The sequence below is a fragment of the Astyanax mexicanus genome, chromosome 14 (assembly GCF_023375975.1).
Source record: "Astyanax mexicanus isolate ESR-SI-001 chromosome 14, AstMex3_surface, whole genome shotgun sequence".
In the NCBI taxonomy this organism is placed as follows: domain Eukaryota; kingdom Metazoa; phylum Chordata; class Actinopteri; order Characiformes; family Acestrorhamphidae; genus Astyanax; species Astyanax mexicanus.
In genome coordinates this window covers 16,636,507-16,661,838 of record NC_064421.1, presented here as the reverse complement: position 1 = coordinate 16,661,838, position 25,332 = coordinate 16,636,507, and the positions used below count along the sequence as shown (strand labels likewise).

General features: G+C 36.6%; 3 protein-coding genes across 7 annotated transcripts; 2 read left to right on the top strand and 1 right to left on the bottom strand.

Moving 5' to 3' along the window:
- Positions 1–146: 146 nt before the first annotated feature.
- Positions 147–7,569, bottom strand: napba (N-ethylmaleimide-sensitive factor attachment protein, beta a). 2 transcript variants are annotated; one of them, XM_007252045.4, is made up of 11 exons: positions 7,322–7,569; positions 5,897–5,976; positions 5,671–5,787; positions 5,162–5,208; positions 4,962–5,039; positions 4,087–4,142; positions 3,183–3,267; positions 2,995–3,099; positions 2,182–2,250; positions 2,050–2,100; positions 147–1,912 (listed from the first exon to the last, which is right to left on the bottom strand). In XM_007252045.4, the coding sequence occupies exons 1-11, from the start codon at positions 7,417–7,419 to the stop codon at positions 1,811–1,813; spliced, it is 888 nt and encodes a 295-aa protein (XP_007252107.2). In that variant the 5' UTR covers positions 7,420–7,569; the 3' UTR covers positions 147–1,810. The 2 variants fall into 2 exon arrangements, with proteins under 2 accessions (XP_007252107.2, XP_022528772.1); XM_022673051.2 differs by lacking the exon at positions 5,162–5,208.
- Positions 1,888–18,103, top strand: mcm8 (minichromosome maintenance 8 homologous recombination repair factor). Of its 4 annotated transcripts, none has more exons than XM_049463847.1 (20): positions 1,888–1,978; positions 8,846–8,985; positions 10,525–10,784; positions 10,924–11,016; positions 11,132–11,214; positions 11,305–11,454; positions 11,563–11,666; positions 11,833–12,031; positions 13,522–13,607; positions 13,801–13,949; positions 14,383–14,581; positions 14,669–14,699; positions 14,785–14,925; positions 15,188–15,329; positions 15,424–15,619; positions 16,373–16,592; positions 16,731–16,940; positions 17,033–17,109; positions 17,458–17,647; positions 17,743–18,103. In XM_049463847.1, the coding sequence occupies exons 3-20, from the start codon at positions 10,535–10,537 to the stop codon at positions 17,833–17,835; spliced, it is 2,613 nt and encodes an 870-aa protein (XP_049319804.1). In that variant the 5' UTR covers positions 1,888–1,978; positions 8,846–8,985; positions 10,525–10,534; the 3' UTR covers positions 17,836–18,103. The 4 variants fall into 4 exon arrangements, with proteins under 4 accessions (XP_049319804.1, XP_049319805.1, XP_049319803.1 ...); XM_049463848.1 differs by having other exon boundaries at positions 10,522–10,784; XM_049463846.1 differs by having other exon boundaries at positions 8,846–9,043.
- Positions 18,104–19,009: 906 nt separating this feature from the next.
- Positions 19,010–24,978, top strand: crls1 (cardiolipin synthase 1). Its single transcript, XM_022673052.2, has 7 exons — positions 19,010–19,783; positions 21,351–21,488; positions 22,010–22,139; positions 22,750–22,835; positions 23,007–23,075; positions 24,370–24,461; positions 24,599–24,978. Exons 1-7 carry the CDS (start codon positions 19,229–19,231, stop codon positions 24,687–24,689), a joined length of 1,161 nt encoding a protein of 386 aa, XP_022528773.2. The 5' UTR covers positions 19,010–19,228; the 3' UTR covers positions 24,690–24,978.
- Positions 24,979–25,332: the final 354 nt, after the last annotated feature.

Below are 25,332 nucleotides of genomic sequence, written 5' to 3'. Positions count from 1 at the left end.
TAGATTTCTATGCACACATTTAACTTTGAAACGTAGTGGATTTAAAGCAAATAGTTTCCAAAAAGTAGTACATTTAATAACATTTATTATTTGTTACTGTCCACCACTGGTATTACTAAACACAAAAGTCTAGACACAATTAAAGCTCCATTTCATTAATATTTATTGGGTAGCACACAATATAACACATTTATTATAAGTTACAGTGTCTCAGTAAGAAACCACCACATTTTTTTCCCATTTCTGTTTCTGTGTCCTCTTACACCTCTGAAAGGTTTGATACACACTGGACAAACATGCTTCAGATGTGACACTCCACTATGAGAATTAAGGTTACGGTTAGTAAAACCCAAACTCAACACTATATTCAGGAAAAAAAAAAAACTTAAAACATAAAAAACAAAAATACTTAATTTTAAACGTAAAAGGACAAGTAGGCTAATGTGAATGTGGATATACAACACAATAGGCCTAACTCAGAGTGTAGTCATTTATGGTAGGAATGGTTCACACCTAAATGAAATGAATTCAGTTTTTACTTATCTGTTGAGAGATCTTTTGTGCCTAAAGTTTAGGGTGCATTTAAACTGTGTTCTGCACACTAACACTTTAAGGTACTATATAGTCTCAACTAATCTTAATAAAACAGGTTTGACAGGTTAGTATACAAAATATTTATGTACTATCCTGTGTTGTCCACCTGTCGTAATTTTAAACGTTATACTCAAAAAGTAGATTGTAAAAAAATTGACACATCTTTATACTAACTAGTTTTTGAGTATAAATAAAGTAGTATTTTACAATTTTGACACTTTTATCTATATAACATAATTCAAACTCAAAAACTAGTTAATATAAGGGTGCGTTCCAACTGAATACTTATCACTAATACTAACAAGTTTTGGATTTGAGGGCAGAGTACAGTTTCAAACTTAAACACTCTCAAATAAACAAGATGCAAAACCTAAAAAACTAGCCTGGTCAATTATGCTTGCTGTAGGGGGGGGTATTTTCAGTAAACCATTTCTCTATCATATATGGACTACAAAATGGATTTCAAAATAATACACATGATAAAAAAATAAAAAGGTCTAGTACAATACCTATAAAATAAATGGTATATAATGAGTATGTCCAGTCAAGTAACTCTTTGCAGCAACACAATACACTTCAGTAAATCACTTAACCATGTATTGTTCATTCGTAAGCCAGAGACACTGCTCCAGTGATATAATCTACAAAAATAAATTAGACCCTGTGAATAACAACAGCATGGCACTATAATGGTGAAACAAAAGTAAAGGCAATGTAAATTTTCAGCTGAAATTGAAAATTTATGAAATCATTCTGATTTCAAAATAAACCGCACAATCATGAAGCCACATTTCGAAACAACACGAACACTTATCATGCAAGACAATGTTAGTGACAACATTAAGGTGAACATCAGGCAGATTTAAATTCTGCAGTTTTTTTTTTCCATGCCACACATCGAGTGGAACAATCAAACAAAGGTTATGGTTAAGATGCGGTAGGTGTTGGATTAAAGGGATAGAGGACAACACTAGCCATTTAATAGAACTCTTAAGGATAACCTCTGTAATATTGACAATATTGACACAGTAAGTAACTCTGGTTTCCTGAATGCCAGTCTTATTACAGAACTATCCACCTCAGCACTGGCAGATATCTGAAAGACTGGCATTGGGGCACATTATTGAGCTAGCATTACTAAAGAAGTGTTCAACCAGATTGTCACACAAGAACAATAAGAATGAGTGGGGATGTGTGTCACAGTGTGACGGGCATCTCATTTCAGGTCGCCGGAGTCTCCCTGGATAGTCTTTTTGATGCGCAGCAGCATGGTGGTCTGCCACTGGTCCAGACGAGAGATTGAGTCGAATTCCTTCACCTAGAATAGCAGCACAGGACAGGAGCACAAATCACTCTGCCTTCAGATCACAAATGTCAAAGCAAGGTAAGTGCTTTGAAATGTTTGTAGCACTATAAATAATCATGAAGACACGCAGACTTTAAAGGAAAACTTACAGCCTCAGTGAACGCCTCACTGTTCTGCTCCTCGTGCGCTTCCAGCAGTTTCTTTAAATAAGAGAAGCAGTTAAAACTCAGCTAAAACTCACTCAAAACTCATATTTTTTCAATATAAATTATCATACTTACTTTCAAGAGCTTGCATTCTCTTGAGTCTGAAAATGCTGGAAACATACTTTCATACTTCTCTATGGCCAGCTATAAAAAAAAATGTGTTAAATTTATGATGCTGAAACAAATCCAGACATAAAAACAATACAGTTATTTAACCAGGAGGCACCACATGTCAACCTGATGTCAGAAAGACGGTACATTTTTATTAAAAATGAAAACTAAGTCGATGTCATAACCAAACATTGTGCAGATTATAATTATTTGTAGGAAATTGTTTATGTGAACACTCCTGGTTGGACTGGGATCACTGGGTGAACTCCAAAATTAAAAACACACAAAATGTTTGTAACTAAGTACCATGACTTAGTTACAAACAACACACAGACATCTAACAATATTTAAATTTTTATAATGTGGGTGTCAACATTATGAAATTTAGAGGACAGCGAATTTTGGATGTAACACCTCACAACAAAACTGTATGTCAATGTGAGGCTGGAATGTAATGTTTTTAGTTTTTTGGATTTTAGTTATTTAACATCACGATTTAAAACCAGCAAAATGTCAATATCAGTATTCTCCATCAAATTAAAGTTGGCATTAGCTATACTAGCACTTAATTATGGTCACCTGCCTACACAGCTTACAGCCAGATAACAATGTCTGTCAACACATTTTTTTAATTTAATACACGACCTTTACAAAGATACTCTCCTTCAAGTGAGAAACATGATTCCAGAATGATTTCATCCTTTTAAAAATATCACAAATGCAATTAAATGTATTACAGGCCAAACTGAGCTAAAAAAAAAAAAAACACACACAAACCTTTGCATTTAATTCATCCACAATGAAATGGCACAGTGAAGCTTTCCAGAAGTACTCTTTTGCATTGTATTTCAGTAGCGGGTTATCCATTGTGCTGGTTGCAACCTAGAGAAAGAGAAAAATGTTTGATATTAAAGCACTATATTTAATTATTAGGGTTTTAATTTGAGTAATGCTGGAACACAAACCTGTTCAAAGATTTCAATGGCTTTGGGGTACTGTTCCAACTGCGCACAATAAAACCCAACTTTCAGCAGACATTTGTTGGCAGAGCTGAAAGAGGACAAAACAATTTTTACAAAACACATTCAAACCAGCAGGGTGCTGTCAAATTCAGCAACCTGAATATTTAAAAATAAACACCTCAACAACTCACACAGAAGAAATTCTGAAATTACATTATCTAGAGAAATTACAAGAAAATAACACTATCTACAGAGAGTCTGACTACTGCTATGCCATGAATCAAAGATATCACAAGAAAACCTAAAAAATGTTCTTACTTTTTTCAAAAGGCAAAGAAAAATGTTTTTTTTTTATATATATTTCTGTGTAGTAACATAAATAAATACATACATACATACATGAGCACGACGCTAACAACATATATAAACACAGCTGAAATATGTATGTTATTAATTAAAATATTTGACATGCTTGTACCAAAGATGGTTTGCAATGTATAGGAGAGTGGACACAACGCATACTATAAATAAACAATTCATCTAAAAGTGAAAAAGTTGCTATGGGTGGGGTTAGTAACACTGTGGTAGAACTAACCCACAATGTGGGTATGGTGCTTCAGTAAAGCTATCTCTCAGAGCTCTTTACATGCTTAAACATTTTCTAGATATGTGATGTCTATATATCTATGAAATAGTCATATACATGTGTAAATTCTGTTACTTTTATGGTAAAAAAACAAAAACAAAAAAAAAAACAGTTTTCAGGGTGATACTTGATAAATATTTGTCTGGAAATTACATCATGTGGACATGAGGATGTATTTTTTACTCAATACCGTTTAATTACGTGAAAAGTCCAAGTTCCAAAACAGTCCCTTTTTCTGTAAGATTAAAAAAAGGTAAATACCTGTTTGATTCCTCTCCTTTATAGTAGTCAGCAGCTTGTTCGTAATGGGCAATTGCCTTAAACAGAAAAACAGAGGAATTCGGTGATCTGATGTTTAGAGTGAGTATCGGTCAGCCTTAATATTCTTAGGATAGAGATGGTCAATATCATAAAATAAAAAAAATCTATATTCTTAAAATATACAATCAATTTCAATTACGATTTTTTGCTTATTATGTAACAACTGAAAAGGTGCCAAAGATGCCAAAATAGGTAGAAACAACACCATTTAGGGCTATTCGATATGCAGACGAATGTTAAATTCAGTCAAAACTGTGCAAGCACAATAAAACTTGTATGAAGGCAGAGCGGTTGATTGTCAGCATGCAGCATTAGCTTAATAAATTGAAAAAGCCTTTAAGACGCCAGAGAGGGCTGTTTGATTGTGAGCATGTGTGTGCTTGAGCACCCCTAAAACAGGGCAAGCGACACCCCTGATCTTGACTATACCATCTTTAAAATATATTTACTTAAAGTAATCACTAGTTGTGGGGAGTGTGGGAAGACTAATACTCAGGCATTTTTTAAAACTAACCTTAAATAATAATGACATTTCAGACATTTTGACACACAAAATAAATGCTACTGACAAAATAAATGCTACGGATCTCATGCTGGTGAGGGGAAGCTGAGTTTGTCTTTATTCTCTAGTAGATTTTTTTTGTAAAGCCTTTTGAAGTGATGCTTCATTAAAATGTATATGGGTCCTGATTACAATAAAAGTAATGCCTTCTCCATGTCTTATTAGAGGTCTCTTCTCATTTAAACAGAACATCTTAATAAACATAAGCATGTGTAACACAAACATTAAACAGACATTTGCAAACAGACCCCACCTTCTCAATGTCCACTAGCTCGGATTCGTACACTTCTGCAATAGTCATGTGATGTTTGGCTGCAATTGTGAATCGTCCCTGTGGAAGAAAGAAAGATAACACTTACAAAACAGATAAAACCAGGCATTAAGGATGCAGTGCTGTGTAATATTGGGACAAGTTACACATGTCCTAACCAGGTACACCTGCTTTCATCTTACCATGTCTGTATATATGTCGATGGCTGCATTTAAGCAGTTGATAGCCTCTATTTGATGCATTAAGAAAGGATAAAGTATTTGTTAGTAATAAGCAGAGCTGAAAAAAGGCAGTTAAGAGCAAGGAGAGAAATCACAGCAACAATTCAATTTAACCATTTAGACATTTCTCTAATTGCCATTTAAATGTGTGTTATTGCTGAAATGTTAGTAATAAAAACTGCAGTTTCTTACAAAATATAGTGGTACTGTGGGACTTAGTGCCATGCCTGAGGTACTGAAACATGATTTCTTTTTTTACTAATGAGGTAAGAATTAGGATGGAGCTAATCTCGCATCACTTCTGCTTTCCAGATGTTCCTGCCTGAAGCTGCACCATATGGGGATAGTGGACTACATTTTCTGTAATATTCTGTGAATTACTAAAAGATGCACAGACAGCATAATGTAACACTTTTACTGTTTTTTTTCCCCCAGATATAATTTCCATCACATACTGTACATAATTTTACCTTGAGGATCAGCCTTCTTGTAAGCATTGCCAGCATCAACAAAGCTGGTGGCAGCATCCAGCTTGTTCTGCATCTGCATATGAAGTCTTGCAGCCTGGCAGAAAGCATTGCCTGCAGCTAGATGAAAAAAAAAAAATATTGTCACCATCAATATTGTAACCTTGGCAACCAATACAGCATGTAGATTTATATGTATATGCAGCTATAAGGATGGTGTACTGCATACCACTCCAGTTCTTGGCCATTTTGAACATGTTGGCAGCTCTCGCATACATCTCACAGGCATCCTCTACCTTGTGGTTACCCCTGCAAAACAAAAATAATTCTGATTAAATTATTGTATTTTTTAATATCTCAGTTAGAGATGTGCCATATCATATCGTATGTACTTTTGTTGCAGTAGTGTATTCCTGATTTTTTTTTTTTATTCAGTGTTATATCGCCAAGGGTATCATTATTGCAAAAATAACATGAAATATTGTGATATTGATATTAATGTGATAAATAGGGGTGGGGGATATGGCACGATCTTTCAGGGTGTAATATCGTTTACAATGTTAAAAAATATCATATTATTGCGTATGATACAATACAGCACATCCCTACTACAGATTATTATTTTTCATTTATACAGCTCTGGAAAACGTCCGTTTCTGAATCAGTTTCTCTGATTTTGCTATTTTGGGGTATAAGTTTAAGTAAAATAAACATTGTTGTTCATTTTATATTCTATTATTCTTGATTAAACACAAAAATGTTTTCATTTAGAGCATTTATGTGCAGAAAATGAAAAAAAAAGAGTGTAGAAATCAGTATTTGGTGAAATAACCCTGTTTTTTAATCAGAGTTTTTTTTGTATGCATCTTGGCATGTTCTCCTCCATTAGTTTTACACATTGCCTTTGGATAACTTTATGCCACTCCTGGTGCAAAAATTTAAGCAGCTTGGTTGGATGGCTGGTGATCCTCCATCTTCCTCTTGATTATATTCCAGAATTTGGTAAAAATCCAAGAAACTCAGCATTTTAAGTGGTCTCTTATTTTTTCCCCCAGAGCTGTATATATGAAGCTACTAAGTTACTATTTTTTATAAAATAGCTTCTATCCGAGGGCAGTAAAAACTGCATTATAGTTAACCTAGAGACCCTGAAAAATTAGAGCCTAACTGGTAAACATTTAACTATCTAACCTAGCTATAACATGCTATAGAATCTAGCTCAAGACCAGATAAGATGGTAAACCAGAGACCAGAGCTGATAGACTGTCTCGACCACTGGCTATTGACCAGCATATGGTCTGTTTTCTCTGGATGATCAGATGGATTTGTTTTAGCTTGTTAACGTTAAGAGTCACTGATGTGATCTCAGGCTACACGGTTTGCTGTAACGTTAACAGTTAATAGCTATATTTAGCTATGTTAGCTAGTTAGGTTATATGACATTGAGAGATGTGTGTATAATCCAGCACAGTAAGATTAATTAGCGTTTATATCTCCTCACAAACGGAATTAAGTGCATGTTCTGGGATAAACACGGGTCAGATAACCGGCCTGAATGTCAAACCATGGACATCTTCTCCATCGCAGTGTCGCTTTAGCATCACGGCTAGCTAATCTAGCTTAGCTAACCTAGCGCTCGCGACATCAAGCTCACCCGAACATCCCTCCGAGAAACGACCCGGATGACTTGACTTTTTTGTCAGCCTCAGCCATCAGCTGCATGGCCTCCTTCTCCTTGCCGGTATTATCCATGTGTGTGGTTTTATATACGCGCTCCTACGGTGTTAAAGCAGAGGAATGGATGGAGCAGGGCTAAATGTTATTAGATGAGCTGTAGGATGATGTCTGTTCCCACTGCTGTGGTGCTGAAGACAGCTCGACGCGTCCCCCCACACCCGTTTTCACACAAAGCCCTCCTTCCCCGTGTTACGATTGGCTAGTACATTCCGCGTCCTTCGCTGTGATTGGCTACTAGGCTATGGTCAGCTCTAGGCTCTGGCCCAACTCTGAGAACGTACCATATAGCCTACGTTCACATTACCAGGCTGAAGTAACTCAAATCAGATTTTTTGCTCAATGTGGCTCAAATCTTTTTTTTTCATGGCTGTGTGAACATGCTAAATACGATTTTTTCAGATCTGAGCCACTTTCATATGTGGTCCAAAATTGGATATACATCCGATCCATGGACACGTGACATGAATGTAAGGCATTTCAGGGACAGATTTCTACACATTACACACAGATACAGATCACTTACATTTGTGAATGTGAATTTTCAAGCCAAATTGGATCTGAGCAACAAAAAAAACAGATTCGAGCAATGTGGCTTGTAATGTGCATGTAGTCATAGCAACTCAAATCTGATTAGAAAAAAAAAACGGATTTGGCATGTTCACACAGCCATGAAAAAAATCAGATCTGAGCCACATTGAGCAAAAAATCAGATTTGAGTCACTTCAGCCTGCTAGTGTGATTGTAGACATGGCCTATATGGGCCGTGCTGTGTGGATAGCACAGGAGGGGCGGGGTTTGTCTGAAAACGGGTATGAAAAAAAAATCGCAGTGAAAACAACAGAAAGGCAGGCCAGCTCAGTGCAGAAATAACATTACTTTATATAAATTAGTAGATTATAAATTAGTAGATTATGTTAGAAAGCCCTTAAAAATTAATTTCCCTTTTTAATTTGTGAGGAACATGCATTTATAGGATGAGCAGCAGAGCATAGCAGCAGCAGAGTATGTGCTGCGTCCATGAAAAATTTACCAAATTCCTCTCTGCTATTGTTAACCTGCTTATTCTGCTATAGGAAGCAAGGAAAACGCTAAAATTTGCAGGGAAGATGGCAACCCACACCAGTAATACTACTACTACTACTACTACTACTACTACTACTAATAATAATAATAATAATAATAATAATAATAATAATAATAATAATAATAAATAGTCCGTTTGAGAAACTTTATTTGCCAAGTACTAGACGGGTAAATTACTTATCTCCTGATAATGATGTTAAACATAAAATGAATCAGTTAAATAAATCTAGAAAAATATATTTATGTGTGTGTGTAAAGGATGTGTAATGAGGATTTTTTTTCTATTTAAATTTAATTTCTTCAACAAATCTCATCTTACAGTTAAACACAGACCCGTCTTTCTGATTCCCTGCTACAGAAACATCGCGAGAGTGCAGATCCTGGACGCGCATGCGTGTTTCTGACAGTGGAAGTGTTTTGGTGCTACACGGCGCGAAATTCAGAAGCTGTTTCTTGGAGACAGGACTCGGAGTCCGAGTAGTAAATAAAGGAGCTGAGGTGAAAATCACATCACTGATGTTTAGTTTTGCTTTATTTGAGGACTCTGGTTTGTCCGGTATGTTGACATTTAACATGTTTTTGCTGTTAAATCGCTGTATGTTTTTTCTTGGAATGGTGCTGTTTAAACATTCATATAAGTAAAGAGGATTTATTCTAGACAGGTTGGCTAACTAGCTAACTGTCAGGCAGCACAGCCTAATGTTAACGCTTAGCTACTTAGGTTAGGTAAGTTGTTAGTTGCAAGTTAGCTAGCTAACTACATGGCTAACTTAGCTTAACTGTATTTCTGCTTAGGTTTCTGGCTTTGTATTTCATAAGTTTGCTAATTATAAGTCGTTGTTCTTATTGTAAACTAGTTAGCTATCTAACGTTACCCTCCGGGCACGTAACAGTATTAGACGTTATTTTGACATAAAATGTTTGTCATCTGACGTCAAGACAAACATTCAACTTAAAATTAACGTCTATTGACATTGGATTGACAAACCCTGTGTCTCTTTTAAACACATATCTGCCAAACACTTGACCCGTTAAACAGACCCAAAACAGCTCTCTTATTAGACCAAATCTGAGGGCAAAAAATAAGAGACTTTAAGTTTCTGAATCAGTTTCTCTGATTTTGCTATTTATAGGTATATGTTTGTGTAAAATGAACATTGTCGTTTATACTATAAATTACAGACAACATTTCTCTCAAATTCTAAATAAAAATATTGTAATTTAGAGCATTTATTTGCAGAAAATAAGAAATGGATGGAATAACAAAAAAGATGCAGAGCTTTCAGACCTCGAATAATGCAAAGAAAACAAGTTTAGAGTTCAGAAATCAATATTTGGTGGAATAACCCTGGTTTTTATTAACATTCTTCATGCATCTTGGCATGTTCTCCTCCGCCAGTCTTACACACTGCTTTTGGATAAATTTATGCCACTCCTGGTGCAAAAATTCAAGCAGTTAATGGTTATTTAATGGCTTGTGATCATCCATCTTCCTCTTAATCATATTCCAAATGTTTTAAATTTTGGGAAACTCATTTTTAAGTGGTCTCTAAATTTTCCATTGTTGTATATTTGCTAGTTAGCTAGGCTCCTCTGTGTATTGTATTTCAATAAAACAATGAATACCTTTAAAGCCTAAACAAATAATTTATAAGGATAAGAATAAATAATTAAAATAACCTTAAACCTTTGACTTAGTAATAATAATACATTTGCTTAAGTCACACTCTTAAGGCCATTAAAGAAGTAGAATCAAATGATCTGATCAGCTGGGGGCGTAGGCCATAAAATAACAGGTGGCGGCATAAAGACGATTTAAGCAAAAGAGAAAAAAAGTTTTTTTATAGTAATTTATATATTCTAAAGTTATTTTAGAAAGGTATTGCATTATTCGTGGCTCTGTTTCATCTATATCATGATATTGTGATAAAATAAAGGAGTCCGTGAGCATGTCATTATTTTAATAATGCCTTTTGAGACATCTTGTGATTCAAATCAATAGACTTGTGTGTTTTTTCTACCGTTATTTTGAAGAAGAAGGCACAAGATGAATGGACAGGGAACTGGAAAAAGTTCTTGGAGGGGTGGAGGCAGTTCTGGTTCATGGAGAGGTGGAGGCAGTTCCGGTTCATGGAGGGGTGGAAGCAGTTCTGGTTCATGGAGGGGTGGAAAGGGCCCAGATCAAGGTGGAGGGGCTGGATGGCGAGGAGGTGGCTGGAACGGAGGACGAGGTAGAGGCTGGAGGGGTCGTCCTTGGGGAAGAGGAGGAAGCAGTCACTCACACAATACACAGCGTGGTGAGGCTTGCAATATTTAAAAAAAGTATTTATAACCATTAGAGGGCCAAGGTTTAGTGGTCTAGCCAGTATTCAGACAACATTAGCTGTTGACATATTAACCATGCATCAGACATCAATCTTTGTTTTCTACGTTAAGGTGCGGAATATGCTTCATCGGTTCCTCGTGTAACGCAGGCCACACTTGATATTACATGTCCTTACAAGGGATGGAGGCTCTACTTTTCTGAGGGTTTGTATATTTTGATACTATGATCAAAACTGGATGTACAGTCTGTCCACGAAACAAGTCTGTAATTTTCTTTTTTCTAATCTAAAGTTTAAATCCTTTTTTTTTATTATTATAGGTTTTGTCGAATCTACACCTTATGTTGAGAAGATAAAGACATTTGAGCAATACTTCACATCGCAGATTGATCTTTATGACAAGGTATCCAGCAGATGTAGACTTTTTGTGTTCATCTTACCCATGTAAGGAAACAATGTAGCATCAATTAGTTTTTATTTCTTTTATGATTAGGATGAAATTGAAAGGAAAGGAAGCATCCTGGTGGACTACAAAGACCTTCTCTTAAACAAACAGATATCTGCTGCTTTACCTGATCTTGCTCGTGAGCTCAGAGACATGCCTGATAAGATACTGGACTGTCTAGGCTTAGCTATTCATCAGGTGTGTTTGGTCATAATTTTTGTGACACATCTATCGGTATACTGGTAATGTGCCTTCTAAAAGCTTTTTCATGTAGTCTTAGTTAAACATCCTTTTTTATTATTGCAGGTGTTGACAAAGGATCTGGAAAGGCATGCTGATGAACTACAAGTTCAGGAGGGGCTACCCACAGAGGACACGCCCATTATCAACATCCCACACATAAGTGCTAGGTGGGTGCTGGGGGATTTAATTAAATTAGAAAACAGTGACTACAACATTGGTGACAACTAACTGTTTGTTTAGTGATCCGTGTTAAAATAGACTGCATTAAATAGTACATAACTGTCTCTCTCTCTCACTCTCTCTCTCTCGCTCATATAAATATATTTCTTTTAGGATTTATAACTATGAGCCATTAACACCACTGAAGATGCTGAGAGCCAACATATATGGCAAATTTGTGGCTATTAGAGGGACTGTGGTGAGAGTGAGCAACATCAAACCTCTCTGCAGTAAGATGGCTTTTATCTGTAATAGCTGTGGAGACACTCAGAGTCTGGATCTGCCTGATGGGAAATACACTACACCCTCTAAGGTAAAAAAGGCACATGCATTTCTGCCCTTTATTCTACCCACAGAAATTATTCTTATGCAGAAAGTTCGGAATCCACATCTGGAATATAATCAAGAGGCAAATGGATGATCACAAGCCATCAAACCAAACTGAACTGCTTGAATTTTTGCACCAGGAGTGGCTTAAGGTTATCCAAAAGCAGTGTGTAAGACTGGTGGAGGAGAACATGCCAAGATGCATAATAACTATGATTAAAAACATGTTTTTACACGAAATATTGATTTCTGAACTCCAGTGATGTCAGTAACGCGTTACTCTAATCTGACCCTTTTTTCAGTAACGAGTAATCTAACGCGTTACTATTTCCAATCCAGTAATCAGATTAAAGTTACTTATTTAAGTCACTGTGTGTTACTCTCTCTCTCTCTCTCCACCTCATCTCCTCCACACACACACACACACACACACACACCGCTCCCTTACCCCATTCCCCCTCCGCTCTTCCCCAATCACACGCGTCTCGCTTTCTCCCCTGTCTCTCTCTCTCTCTCGTGCTCCGCGTGTCTTTAGTTTCCGCCCGTTTTCGTTTTTCGCCAGTTCTCGGGCTGCCTATCTCTTTATAAAGGCGTTTAGCCAGGGCAGCATTCTGCCACAAATTTGATTGGCAGAGGAGAGCATTTAAAGATTTTACACCACACGTGATTGGAAGTTCACTGTGGCGCAGAGCGCACATACCGTAAAGACAAGAAAAGTTCCGGTGCTTTAAATGAACACTGTCAGAATTAAATCCTTCTCAGTAGTTGGGTCCGGTATGGGTCTGTATTGGACAACGTCTGGGTCCGGACCCGGACCGCAGTCTGCAAATATGTGATCCCTGGTCTAGACCATATACACGGTTCTGTTTTATAAAACCACTCCTTGCGTCCCTGCAGAGAACAACAAGTTCAATGTTCAGTTTTACAGTGTTAAATATGTCAGGTCAAGAAAGACTTTCTTTATTTTATATATTTTTTATAAAAACAAGTATTTATGTTTAGTAAAATCAAGAAAGACCATATTTTATTTTTTATAAAAAAATATTTATGTTAAGTTAATTTTTTTATTTTTATAAAAAAAACTTATTTTTTTAGGAAATAGTTCAACTTAATAGAGATAAATTGTTGCTGTTAAAAATGCATTTTCCAATAAAGGGAGTATTGGCAAAACTGGTTATAATGTTTATGTTAAGGCGGCGGGAGGTGGTGTCTGCAGCTGCTGAAAGTAACTAATAAAGTAACTTGTAAAGTAACTTAGTTACTTTTAAAATCAAGTAATCCATAAAGTAACTAAGTTACTTTTTAAAGGAGTAATCAGTAATCGGATTACTTTTTCAAAGTAACTATACCATCACTGCTGAACTCTTAAAACTGTATAGATATAAACTAGATTTTGTTTGCATTATTTGAGGTCTGAAAGCTCTGCATCTGTTTTGTGTTTTTTTTTATTCTCATTTTCTTCTTTTTACAATGCAGTGTCCACAAAAAGAATGCCGTGGTCGAATCTTTACGCCTAACAGAAGTTCTCCCCTAACACTCACTGTTGACTGGCAGACCATAAAGTAAGATCTGGATTTCCTTTCAATAGTCTATTTTTTTATTTAACATATGAAGCAAATATTAATAATATTATTTATTGTTGCTATTTGCAAATGTGCATTCATTTTAGAAATTAGAACACAACTATTATTATTGTTTGATTATTTTTTTAAGTGATAATTGTTTTATATTAGTTTATTTGTTTGTATTTCTCAGGGTTCAGGAGCTAATATCAGATGACCAGCGTGAGTCGGGACGTATTCCTCGAACTATCGAGTGTGAACTCACTCAGGACCTGGTGGACAGCTGTGTACCCGGAGACATGGTCACCATTACAGGAATTATTAAAGTGTCCAATGAGGAAGGTACTTTACTACACTGTGTTTACCATTTTTATATAGATAAGTTGTGTGTAATTATACTTGCAGGGTGATGAAATTACATGTTTAACATATTTTTTAATAAAAAAGATTTATAAATAAATATAGATTTTTATTTTATTTTAGTCATTCAGGCTAGGGTAGTGTATTTTTAAAGTGGCCATTAGCTGACCTTATTAGGAAGCAGCTAGAAGACTACAGAAGTCACAGCTGGCTGTCATTTTAATTATGACACTGCAGATATGATGTTCTAAATGTAACAGTCAACAAGTCAGTGTCTGCTGTTTTCTTGTAATTAATTCTTGTTTTTTTGCTTGTTTTTTTCTTTACAAGCAGACATACACATCAACAAACAAATACATGTGTATTAAATAAATTATGTCATTGAATAGATATTATTGTTTTTTGCTTCTCATAGGGAGTGGAAGAAATAAAAAGGACAAGTGCATGTTCCTGCTGTATATCAATGCAAACTCGGTCAGTAACTCAAAAGGGCAAAAAAGCAAGTCTGCTTCTGAACCAGAAAGCCAGGGGGCATCAGTAGAGTTTTCGCTCAAAGACCTGTATGGCATCCAGGAGATTCAAGCACAAGAGGACCTTTTCAAATTAATTGTAAAGTAAGTAGAAATTCCATGTATTTTCTGACACAATTCATTTCTATCTAAACCTAGATCTCTAATGACATGTTAAAACATTGATTGCAGCTCTCTCTGCCCAGCCATCTATGGTCATTTGGTAAGTTCACAAAGTTTATGCTAGCTCTTGAGTGTAAAAAAGTGTCTTTCTGTGCTGATTCATTATTAGTTGTCTGTATGTGCAGCTTGTTAAAGCAGGATTAGCTCTGGCTTTATTTGGAGGCTGCCAGAAATATGTGGATGATAAGAACCGAATCCCCATAAGAGGAGACCCACACGTGCTTGTTGTTGGAGATCCTGGACTTGGAAAAAGTCAGATGTTACAGGTATATATTTGTCTATGCACATTAGGTGAATTTGCATAGTGTATTTCTCTTTCATATTAAAAAAAACAACACACTGACATGCCCAAAGTCATGAAAGAGGAACTATTATTGTGCCCAATGACTTTTGCCACAACCAGTGAAAACTAAAGGATGCTGCACTGATCTGTGGGTTGTGTCTGGAGCCTCCAGCATTAAATGTGGATGTGTAATTGTTAGCACAGACAATATTCATTTCTTTTTTTTCTCCTGCATGTATTTACAGGCAGTCTGTAACGTTTCTCCACGTGGCATCTATGTGTGTGGAAACACTACCACCTCCTCAGGATTGACGGTCTCTCTATCCAGGGACAGTGGTTCTGGAGACTATGCCCTAGAGGCTGGAGCTTTAGTTCTGGGTGATCAAGGTGTTATACCACATCTTTGAGACTCTGTATTCTGTATGATAAGCACATACAGAGTATTTATATGTGTAACAATTTTTTCCCTCTTTCTCTCTAGGGATCTGTTGCATTGATGAATTTGATAAAATGGGGAATCAGCATCAGGCTTTGTTGGAAGCTATGGAACAGCAGAGCATAAGCTTGGCAAAAGCTGGCATTGTGTGCACCCTTCCAGCTCGAACCTCCATCATTGCAGCGGCTAACCCAGTGGGAGGCCATTACAATAAGGGGAAGACAGTATCTGAGAATCTTAAGTAAGCATTTGGAACAAGGTATTGTGTATAAACTATTATGGACAGTATGGAAGTACTGGGACACCTACAGGAGTTTTTGTGTTCCCATATAAGCGCCTGTAGGGTTTACTTCCAACCTTTGCAGTGATAACAGCTTTAGTTCTTTTGGAAAGGCTTTCTACAACATTTTACAAAAAGTGTGTCTGTAAAAAGTCCATTCATTCAAAAGTGCAATTGTAAGGCCAGACACTGATGTTGGATGGATCCCAATATCTATTGTTCACCCCAAAGGTGCTCTGTGGTAGTTAATGTGTAGTTTACTGTGACTAAGAGGCCTTTGCCAACCCCTGAAAAACAACCCCATATAATTATCCCTCCTCCACCAAATCAAACTTTGAGCTTGAGTTCAGTGATCTCCTTAGAACCACCCTACCTTTCTATAATAATTGCAAATTCACACTGCCTAGTTATGTGCTTGATTGTATACAGCTGTGGTAATGATACTAAATGAAACCCCTACATTCAATTATAAATTCTAACTCGGTTGTCCATGTAGTGTCTTTTTTTATACGTACAATTAGCAACAAAAACTAAAGGGTTAAAGGGCTCACATCCTACTTTTGCTTGTAGGTATTTGGTTTTGTACAACTTGTATTCTAAACAACTAAACTTACGGTTACTATAGTTAAGACAGTTATACACAGTTAAGACAGCAAAGATGAATAGATAGTCGAGCTCTATGTCTAGCTTGTATCTTTTTGTGTTTTTCTGTAGAATGGGCAGTGCCTTACTGTCGAGATTTGATTTGGTTTTCATCCTTCTGGACACTCCAAACGAGGACCATGACCACATGCTGTCAGAACACATCATGGCTATGCGTGCAGGCAAAAAAGGCATGGTTAGCAGTGCTGCAGTTGCCAGGAACTGCACTCAGGAGTCCAACATATCTATTCTGGAGATTTCATCAGACCAGCCTCTTTCAGACAGACTTAAGGTAATTACATGAACCATATTAATATGAATACCTTTCTTGATATATTTTTTGCTGTATCTATGCTAGTTAAATATGTAAATATCCTTTCAGAGCACATAATATTCAATTTTAAATTTAGTTCAGTATTTCTTATTTTAGGTGCTTCCTGGGGAGAATTTTGACCCAATTCCCCACCAGCTGCTGCGCAAGTATGTGGGTTATGCCCGACACTACGTGCACCCTAATCTCTCAGCTGAAGCTGCACAGGTCCTTCAGGATTTCTACCTGGAGCTACGCAAGCAGAACCAATCAGCTGATAGCACCCCCATTACAACACGCCAGTTGGAATCTCTCATCCGCCTCACTGAGGTAAGAGCCTGCTGAACAGTCCAATAGTTTATAGTGTTGTTGCTTAATACCATTTTCTGCCTATTAACTCTTGCTTGTTTTCTGTTTTCAAGGCAAGAGCACGCCTTGAGCTCAGAGAGAAAGCTACTGAGAGTGATGCAGAAGATGTGGTGGACATAATGAAACACAGGTAAGACAACCAAGCCTCAACATAAATCAACACACTTCAATTAAATTAAATTAAGCTTCATTACCAGCTAATTTTAGTATGAACATAACCATTAATCAGTACTAAAATTTGCTAAAATTGATTGTCTCATAAACAATGTTGACACACATTAGATCATTTAACGCTAAAGCCTTAGCTTACCTTGTTTGTACAAACGAACCCACATTTTTTTCTACATCTTATTTCATGGTCCAAGCTACTTTGATAAAAATGTTGGGGGTTCAGTGTTAGTGTTTACCTGTTTAAATGTACAGTATTTTTTTGTGTTTTTTATTTATTTATTTATTTGTTGTTTTTTTGTGTGTAAAGTTTGGCAGATACCTACTCAGATGAATTTGGCCGGCTGGATTTTAATCGATCTCAGCTTGGGTCTGGGATGAGCAACAGATCAAAAGTCAAGAAGTTTGTTGTGGCATTAAACCAAATTGCTGAGCGTAGTCACAGGACGTTGTTTGACTTACCAGAGCTGCGACAACTGGCAAAAGAGCTCCAAATTCAGGTAATTACATTTGTAGACTTGAAGGATTTACCATTTATAGAACTCATAAACAAGTGACTTAATTTTTAAATCTTCATACTCACAATGTCTTACAGGTGGTTGATTTTGAGGGCTTCATCAGCGCACTCAATGAACAAGGTTACCTGCTAAAAAAAGGACATAAAAAATATCAGCTCCAAACTATTTGAATAAAATGTTTAGTGCTGCTTTTATCCACTATTGTTCTGTGTGGATAATGCTTTTATAATATACAAATTAGTTATATACTTTATTATTTTCTATAATGAGCTTATGATATGTATGTTTATATTCAAGTTATTTATTGTATCTTCAAATACTTTTTCAAATACTTTTTATTATGGAAATATGTATTTTCTTTATTTTTTGGTTTAAAAAAAGTAAAAATTTACAAATTGAATATCAGCCTGGAATTTAGTATTAAAGTGCTAAATCCCATTTTTGCTCTTGTGTTTTCCTTCCTTGGTCAATGTATGACTGATATGATTTTTTATTATTATTTATTTTATTATTATCAGAACAAAAATATATTAACATATCAGGATTAAAAACCTAGTGTAATATAAGCGTAAAGAATAAGATCATGCAATTTTTACTGGTTGCCACGTTCAGATTGTAGTCTGAACTGAAAAGAATTCCTACTGCAATAGAAGGATAAAAGTATAATATAAAAAGCACATACAATATAGTAAAATGCATATACAGTTTAAAGTATTAAAGTAAACCCTTACAAAGGCTGCACTGGACAAATATAGAATGATGTGTCATACATTTAAAAAAAAATGTGAAGGTCACTGCAACTTGGGTATCAAAATCATTGCAGTCACTAATAAAGGGGGTGTTTATGTGCAACTTCCAAGTTCAAAACTTATATTTATCTACCATAATTCGAAGGTGTTAACATAAATGTGTATAATAAATGCATTTTGGCAATTCGTTTTTCTTTGAAAGGCAAGTTATAAAGTTTGCTAGTTATGTGTGTTGCCTTTTGTTGTCTTTTTTCGTATTTTAGTGTATCTCTATAAAATTTAGAAAGCAGTAAGTTAAGTAAAATGGGATGCTGGCCCTTTAAGGCTGATAGAGGCACGCTGTGTCTTTAAAAACGTCATTTCATTGACCTAAAGCCTACAACCCGAGTGCGCATGCGTGTCGTGTATAATTTTTCTTTTTTTAAATAATCTGTAACTTATTTATTTTTTTTACATTATTACAACTGTTACTGTTTTAAATTTATAGTCAATAGATGTTTTTTTTCTATTTAAAAATAATAATATTTATGATTTAATTTATGTCCTGGTCCACGCGGTTGTGACCGCTGGAGCTAAGCGGTTCCTGGAGCAGGGGAAGGTGAGCGAGGCGGGCGGACAGGCGGCGCGGTGGACAGGCGGCGCGGTGGACCGGCGGGACGGAGGACGGAGCTCCGGGGGAAATGTGCGCTCTGCTACAGGCGGTTTATAGACTCAAGACAGGCTGAAAGCGCGTGTGCGAGATGAGGAATGAGGCTGAGTAGGGCGGCGTGTCTGTAGCTGGTGATATAAACTGGGTTTAAGTGAGGAACGGGAGATGTTGGCAGTTTGTAAACAGAACTTGCTGCTGCTGAGCTGTGCGAGAGGGCACGTAGCTCGGCTTAGTGTCACTAATGTTGTGGCCAGCAGGCACCAGCATGGCTGGGGCTGGACTCGGCCCCCTGAGGAGCATGGCCACCAAATTCTCCAGACTAAAACTGTGACAAAGTCGTTTCAAAGATTAAACCCCCAGTTCAGCAGTGCGGGAGCTCGGCCCGCGTGTGTTCACCTCCTCAGCGACCCCACCAGCCGTGAGAGAACCTCGGTGGAAGCCAGTCCGGAATGTATTATTAAATCAACCCTCAGAACAACCCCCCTCCCTGCGTTCAACAGACCAAAACTCCACAGCTCTTACCACAGCTTCCAGCTGCACCCATGCACCTGGCTCTCCAGTGACTGGGTCCATGCTGGAGCTCTCTCTGGGGTCAGAAGCTACAGCACTGTTCCTGAACCTCAAGTTCAGAAACCATCAGATCAAGAAGACAAGAGAGATGAAGCCACCCATAGTGCCTCCTCTGCCCCACCTTCAAACCAAGGATCCTTTAAAGAGCTGGTGGGTATATACTTATTTCTTTTTTAAAAAGAACTCTCATAGGCCTTGGTTATCATAAGTACAATACATAATAATACTGCTTTTTAAATGTATGTACAATACAGCTCTGGAAATCAATGAGACCACTTCAGTTTCTGAATCAGTTTCTCTGATTTTGCAATATATAGGTATATGTTTGAGTAAAATTAACAGTGTTGTTGTATTCTATATCAAATCAAATCAAATCAAATTTATTTGTATAGCGCTTTTTACAACAGGTGTTGGCACAAAGCAGCTTTACAGAAACATGATTACAGGACAAAGAATCAGGCAAAACATTACACATAGAAAATACAGAATACAGAACCCCCAGTGAGCGCGGAGGCAAGGAAAAACTCCCTCAGAGCTGCAGGAGGAGGAAGAAACCTTGGGAGGACCAAGACTCACATTAAAGGGGGGACCATCCTACCACTGGTCAAACGGCTTTTAAATAGAAATTTAAAAAGTCTTTTATACATCCATATAGGTTTTATGTATTCAGGAGTGTAATAGCGCCACTAATGGCTTGGATGTAATCTGTAGTGGAGAGTAAGATGGTCGATGAGCAGCTGATCTGTGGTGGTGGTGGAGAAGAGCTGACTTCAGAAACTTCCATCAGTCTGGCCGGACAGGAGACGCGAGAGCCTGAGGGTCCAACATCGGTATCGGGTCAGACAGGTGGGCAGTCAGTAACTCGGAGGAAGGCAGAGAGATGGAATTAGTTTTGACTGGATTTATGCAAAACTGAGAATATTAAAACATTATCAGAGTGTGGCAAATGACTCCGGCAGAACTGAATAAAACAGCCTAACTAAAGGCAGAGAGCCAGAAGGTAACATAGACATGGAGGCACCCTGAAACACCAGCATCCACCCACTCCACCGTCCACAAACCTGAGTGACCGTGTGCAGTGGGAGAAAAACCATGAACAACATTTCTCCCAAATTCCAAATAGAATATTTGCAGAAAAATAAGAAATGGCTGACAAAACACAAAAAAGATGCAGAGCTTTCAGTCCTCAAACAATGCATATTCATTTTAATCACAGTTTTCGTGCACCTTGGCCTGTTCTCCTGCACCAGTCTTACACACTGCTTTTGGATAATTTTATGCCACTCCTGGTGCAAAAATTCAAGTAGTTCAGCTTGGTTTGATGGCTTGTGATCATCCATCTTCCTCTTGATTATTTTCCAGAGGTTTTCAGTTTGGCAAGATTAAGATTATTGGAGCTCAACTTTCTTCCCAAAATAAGGCATTAAAGGAAGAATCAAGCAGCAGACGAAACATAAAAACATTTAAGTGAGCAAGTTTAGGGATTTTATACAGTGGCAATAAGAACAATTTCTTACTTACATGAAGGCCTTAGAAACATGAAGGTTTAGAAAATGAATGAGGTACTGGTAGTAGTAGTAATAGTAAAAAAAGATCATTCATATTTATTAATCATTAATATTACTGATGTTTTGTTTGTCTAATCTTATTTTTAAGCTGTTTCAATTTCTGTGCATACAGTGCAGTGCACTTAATTTGTTGTCTCTGTTATTTACAGTATGAAAATCCTTGGACAATCCCCAATTTCCTCTGCATGGCTAGAATTGTACTGTCTCCTGTCCTGGGCTACTTGATTATGGAACAGTACTTCCATATATCTCTTGGACTATTTGTTTTGGCTGGAGCGACAGACTTGGTGAGTTCTGTTGATTCTGAGAACTTTGTTTGTAAGTGAATTTTATTGTTTTTAAAGTGCACGCACTGCTGGTTAGTATGTACTAGGGGTGGGCGATATGGCTCTAAAATAATATCACGATCTTTCAGGGTATTTTTGCGATAATGATATACTTGGCGATATAGGAAAACTAAAATAATTCATTCATTTCAGGAATATAGTATAATAGTATAACAGTATAATCATAATGTGGCAAAATAAATAATACAGCATAAAATAATATAATGCAGCAAATAATATTGTAGAATATTTCGTGCATGCATATAAACAGCAAACTAAAACAATTATACAATAAATACACCTAAAGCTTCACAGTAAATAATAGACTACTTTTAAGACAGAACAGCCCTATTACCACGATATGGATTTTTAATATCATGATATTTCTGTGTCACGATATATTGTATACGATATAATATTGCCAACCCCTAGTATGTACACTGTTTTGTGATTGACGTAACTTTTTCATTCTCTCAACACAGCTGGACGGCTATATTGCTCGAAACTGGCCAAACCAGAAGTCGGCACTGGGCAGCGCTCTGGATCCACTGGCGGATAAGATCCTTATTAGTGTGCTGTACGTCAGCCTCACATATGCACAGCTCATCCCAGGTCAGAAAACATTCCTAATGTTTACCTGCTTTTATTCTGTCACATGCGTAGGTCTGTAGACTAATCTGTGTATATAAAAGTGTTTAATGAAATCACAATATTAATAATATTTTCACAACCATTGCCTTGACGCTTAAAACACTAAATTACATATAACTATTTCTGACAGGGTTCAAATTCCACAATATATGAAAAATTGTGTGTCAAGTCTTAATTGTCTTGTCTCAAATGTGAATTGCAAAGCTCATTGTACACTACACTAGGCCTAGTGTTGAACAGTCCAGTGTGGCTGCAAGTTTTCAAACTACCAGCAACACTCCTGATTCCACTTTAATAAGTTGGTAAGTCATTAAACAACTAATGACCTGGATTTCTGCTTGGTTGGAATGAAAACATGCAGCCACGCCATACTTTTCTGAATAAAACTGGACACTCCTGATCAACACCTTAAAGGCCTGTACTCATATAGCTTCTCTGAGTATGATTGTTGATTAGGACCAGATTTGCCGATGATTACTTTACTTGTGTGTTCTAGATCAGCACTGCTTTTCTTAAAGACCTGAAGCCCCTATTATTAAACTGAACAAAGTCCATTTTTTTATTTCTACAGTTCCACTCACTGCTCTGGTGATCTGCAGGGATGTAGCCCTGATTGCCGCGGTTTTCTATGTACGATACAAAACTGTTCCTCCTCCGGTAAGCATTAAAATCATTATATAGCATGATTGTTTTAGCTATTCTTTATCATTTTCTCAGACAGTTGTTTTGGTACACAAAAAAACACATTAATATTTCAACATAATATTGCTGTTATTTAACAGCTTGTTATGCAGTTAAGCTGTTTAACATTAGTGCTTCTCTCAACAGGTTACCCTCAGCAAGTTTTTTAACCCATGCTACACTACTGCCCAGCTTAAACCAACACTTATAAGCAAGGTAACGTATTCTTGTATCCTATTAAGATTGTGGTTAATGCTTTTTTTAAGAAGAACACCTGAATGATCAGTAATTTAGGTTCTATTTTTATTTCTCACACACATCACTGTATTTGAGGTTGAGTGAGGTTACTCAAACGAAACCATCAACCAACACTTCCCTAGTTATGCAATCGAGTCACTGCAGTGAAAGGAGTTGCTGTCATGCATGAAAGTCAAGATTCCAATAAGTACTTGTGAGACATCCAGCCACAATAGGAGGTCTGAATGCAGCAGTTCCTTTGAACTATATATATGCTTTGCAGACAACAGGGTTTAACCTCAGTAAACATCCCTTATTCAATTAATTTGCTTAATACAGCTCTGAATAGAAATAAGAAACCACTTCTTCAGTTTCTGAATAAGTTCTCTTATGAGAAATTGCTGAAATAACAAAAACATGCAGAGCTTTCAGACCTCAGATAATGCAAAGAAAAAGTTCATTTAAGAGTTCAGAAATCAATATTTGGTGGAATAACCTTGTTTTTTAAACATAATTTGAATGCCTCTTGGCACGTTCTCCTCCACCAATCTTTTGGATAACACACTGCTTTTGGATAAATTTATGCCACTCCTGCTGCATAAATGTCAAAAATTCAAGTAAAATTCAAGAAACTCAGTTTTTAAGTGGTCTCATATTATTTTCCAGAGCTGTATGCCTGACATGCCAAAAGTCGTGGGATAACAGTTATTTAACACTTCATACATTGATTATGTGAAGCGTTGTGTCAGAGGGTGGCTTGGAAATCCCCATACCTGTATGTTCTGAGGTGTTATCACGTGAGTGAGTTTGATAGTAGTACTAATAGTGAGACTTTTTCTCAAATTTTGTGGCTGTGTGACATTTCCTGAACCACAGTTTCATGTGTGTAGCAGGAGTACATAATAAAATGCATTACCAACCACAGATGACAGTGCAGTGGTTGAAATGATTGTGACTGGGGCCGTCTGGTTAGAACTGCCTTCTATTTATTCCACCTTTTCTTGACTGCTATCTTCAGGCCATCCAATTATTATAAATAGTTTTTTCCCCACATTCCCACACTTTCTGTATAAGTTATACATTATGTCTGGATTCTTTTTAATGAGCCGTGTGGTGTATTGTATTATTTAATTGGAAAATATTTGTGTTTGTTTTGGTGTTCCTTCTTTAAATGATCAGGCAGGTAAATAGTTGGTTAACATCAATGTGTGATGGACACCAGTGTAAGGAAATATATATGCATGTGAATAAACAAAATCTCTTTGTATTATAGGTCAACACTGCAGTCCAGTTGTTGCTGGTGGCTGTATCACTTGCATCCCCAATTTTCCACTATACTGACAGTGTTTTGCTGCAGTCTTTGTGGTGAGTATTTCTTTATCCTTTTTCACAAATATTCACTTTTTTACATATTATTTTAACCGTGTTTATAAACTGCATGAACTGAATTCATATGAGCTTATTATGCATAATAAGTATTTTTGTTTTGTTTGTTTTCACAGGTACTTTACTGCACTGACGACTGCAGCATCGGGTTACAGCTACTTTCATTATGGAAGGAAAACTGTTGAAGTATTGAACAAAACAAAGTAGTTGTCGTTATCTGTGTCATCAAGCAGATCTGGTCTGACGGTTAACTTGTTTGGATATCAGTTGAATGAACACTCTGTACGTATCTCAAGTTGATGCAGAGTTCCTGTTTAATCTGTAGCTGAATTGTTTCAGTGTACAGCAAGCTATTGAATTAAACTATTTTGATATCACACTATAGAACAATTATAATAGCTCTGGACAGTACATAATTATGTAATAATGGAATGTTTTTTAAAATAAGTTTCTATCACCACAATCACAATTTTCTGATTAAAAATTTTGAATCAAACAGTATTGTAAGCATTTACTGTAAAATGAAAGCAAGATGTCTTATGATGAGATATCTATGAGATATCCATTTTGAATGAAGTGCAATTGTGCTCAAACAATGCACAGGGGCTAAACCAATGCAAATATTTTGTCACATTTGCAGTTCATCAACTGTAAACCTAGCTTAACACTAACAGTTTTAAATAATTTGCTATGAATAATCATAGAAAATAGGAATCAAATCAAAATAATTGATTGCTGAAAAATTCCTGAATGGCTAATTTGGAGAAGATTTTGTGTATGATTTAAATCATTAAAAGCTTTAAAGAGTTTGAGATATTCATGGTTTCTGTTTAAAAAAAAAGGGTTTATG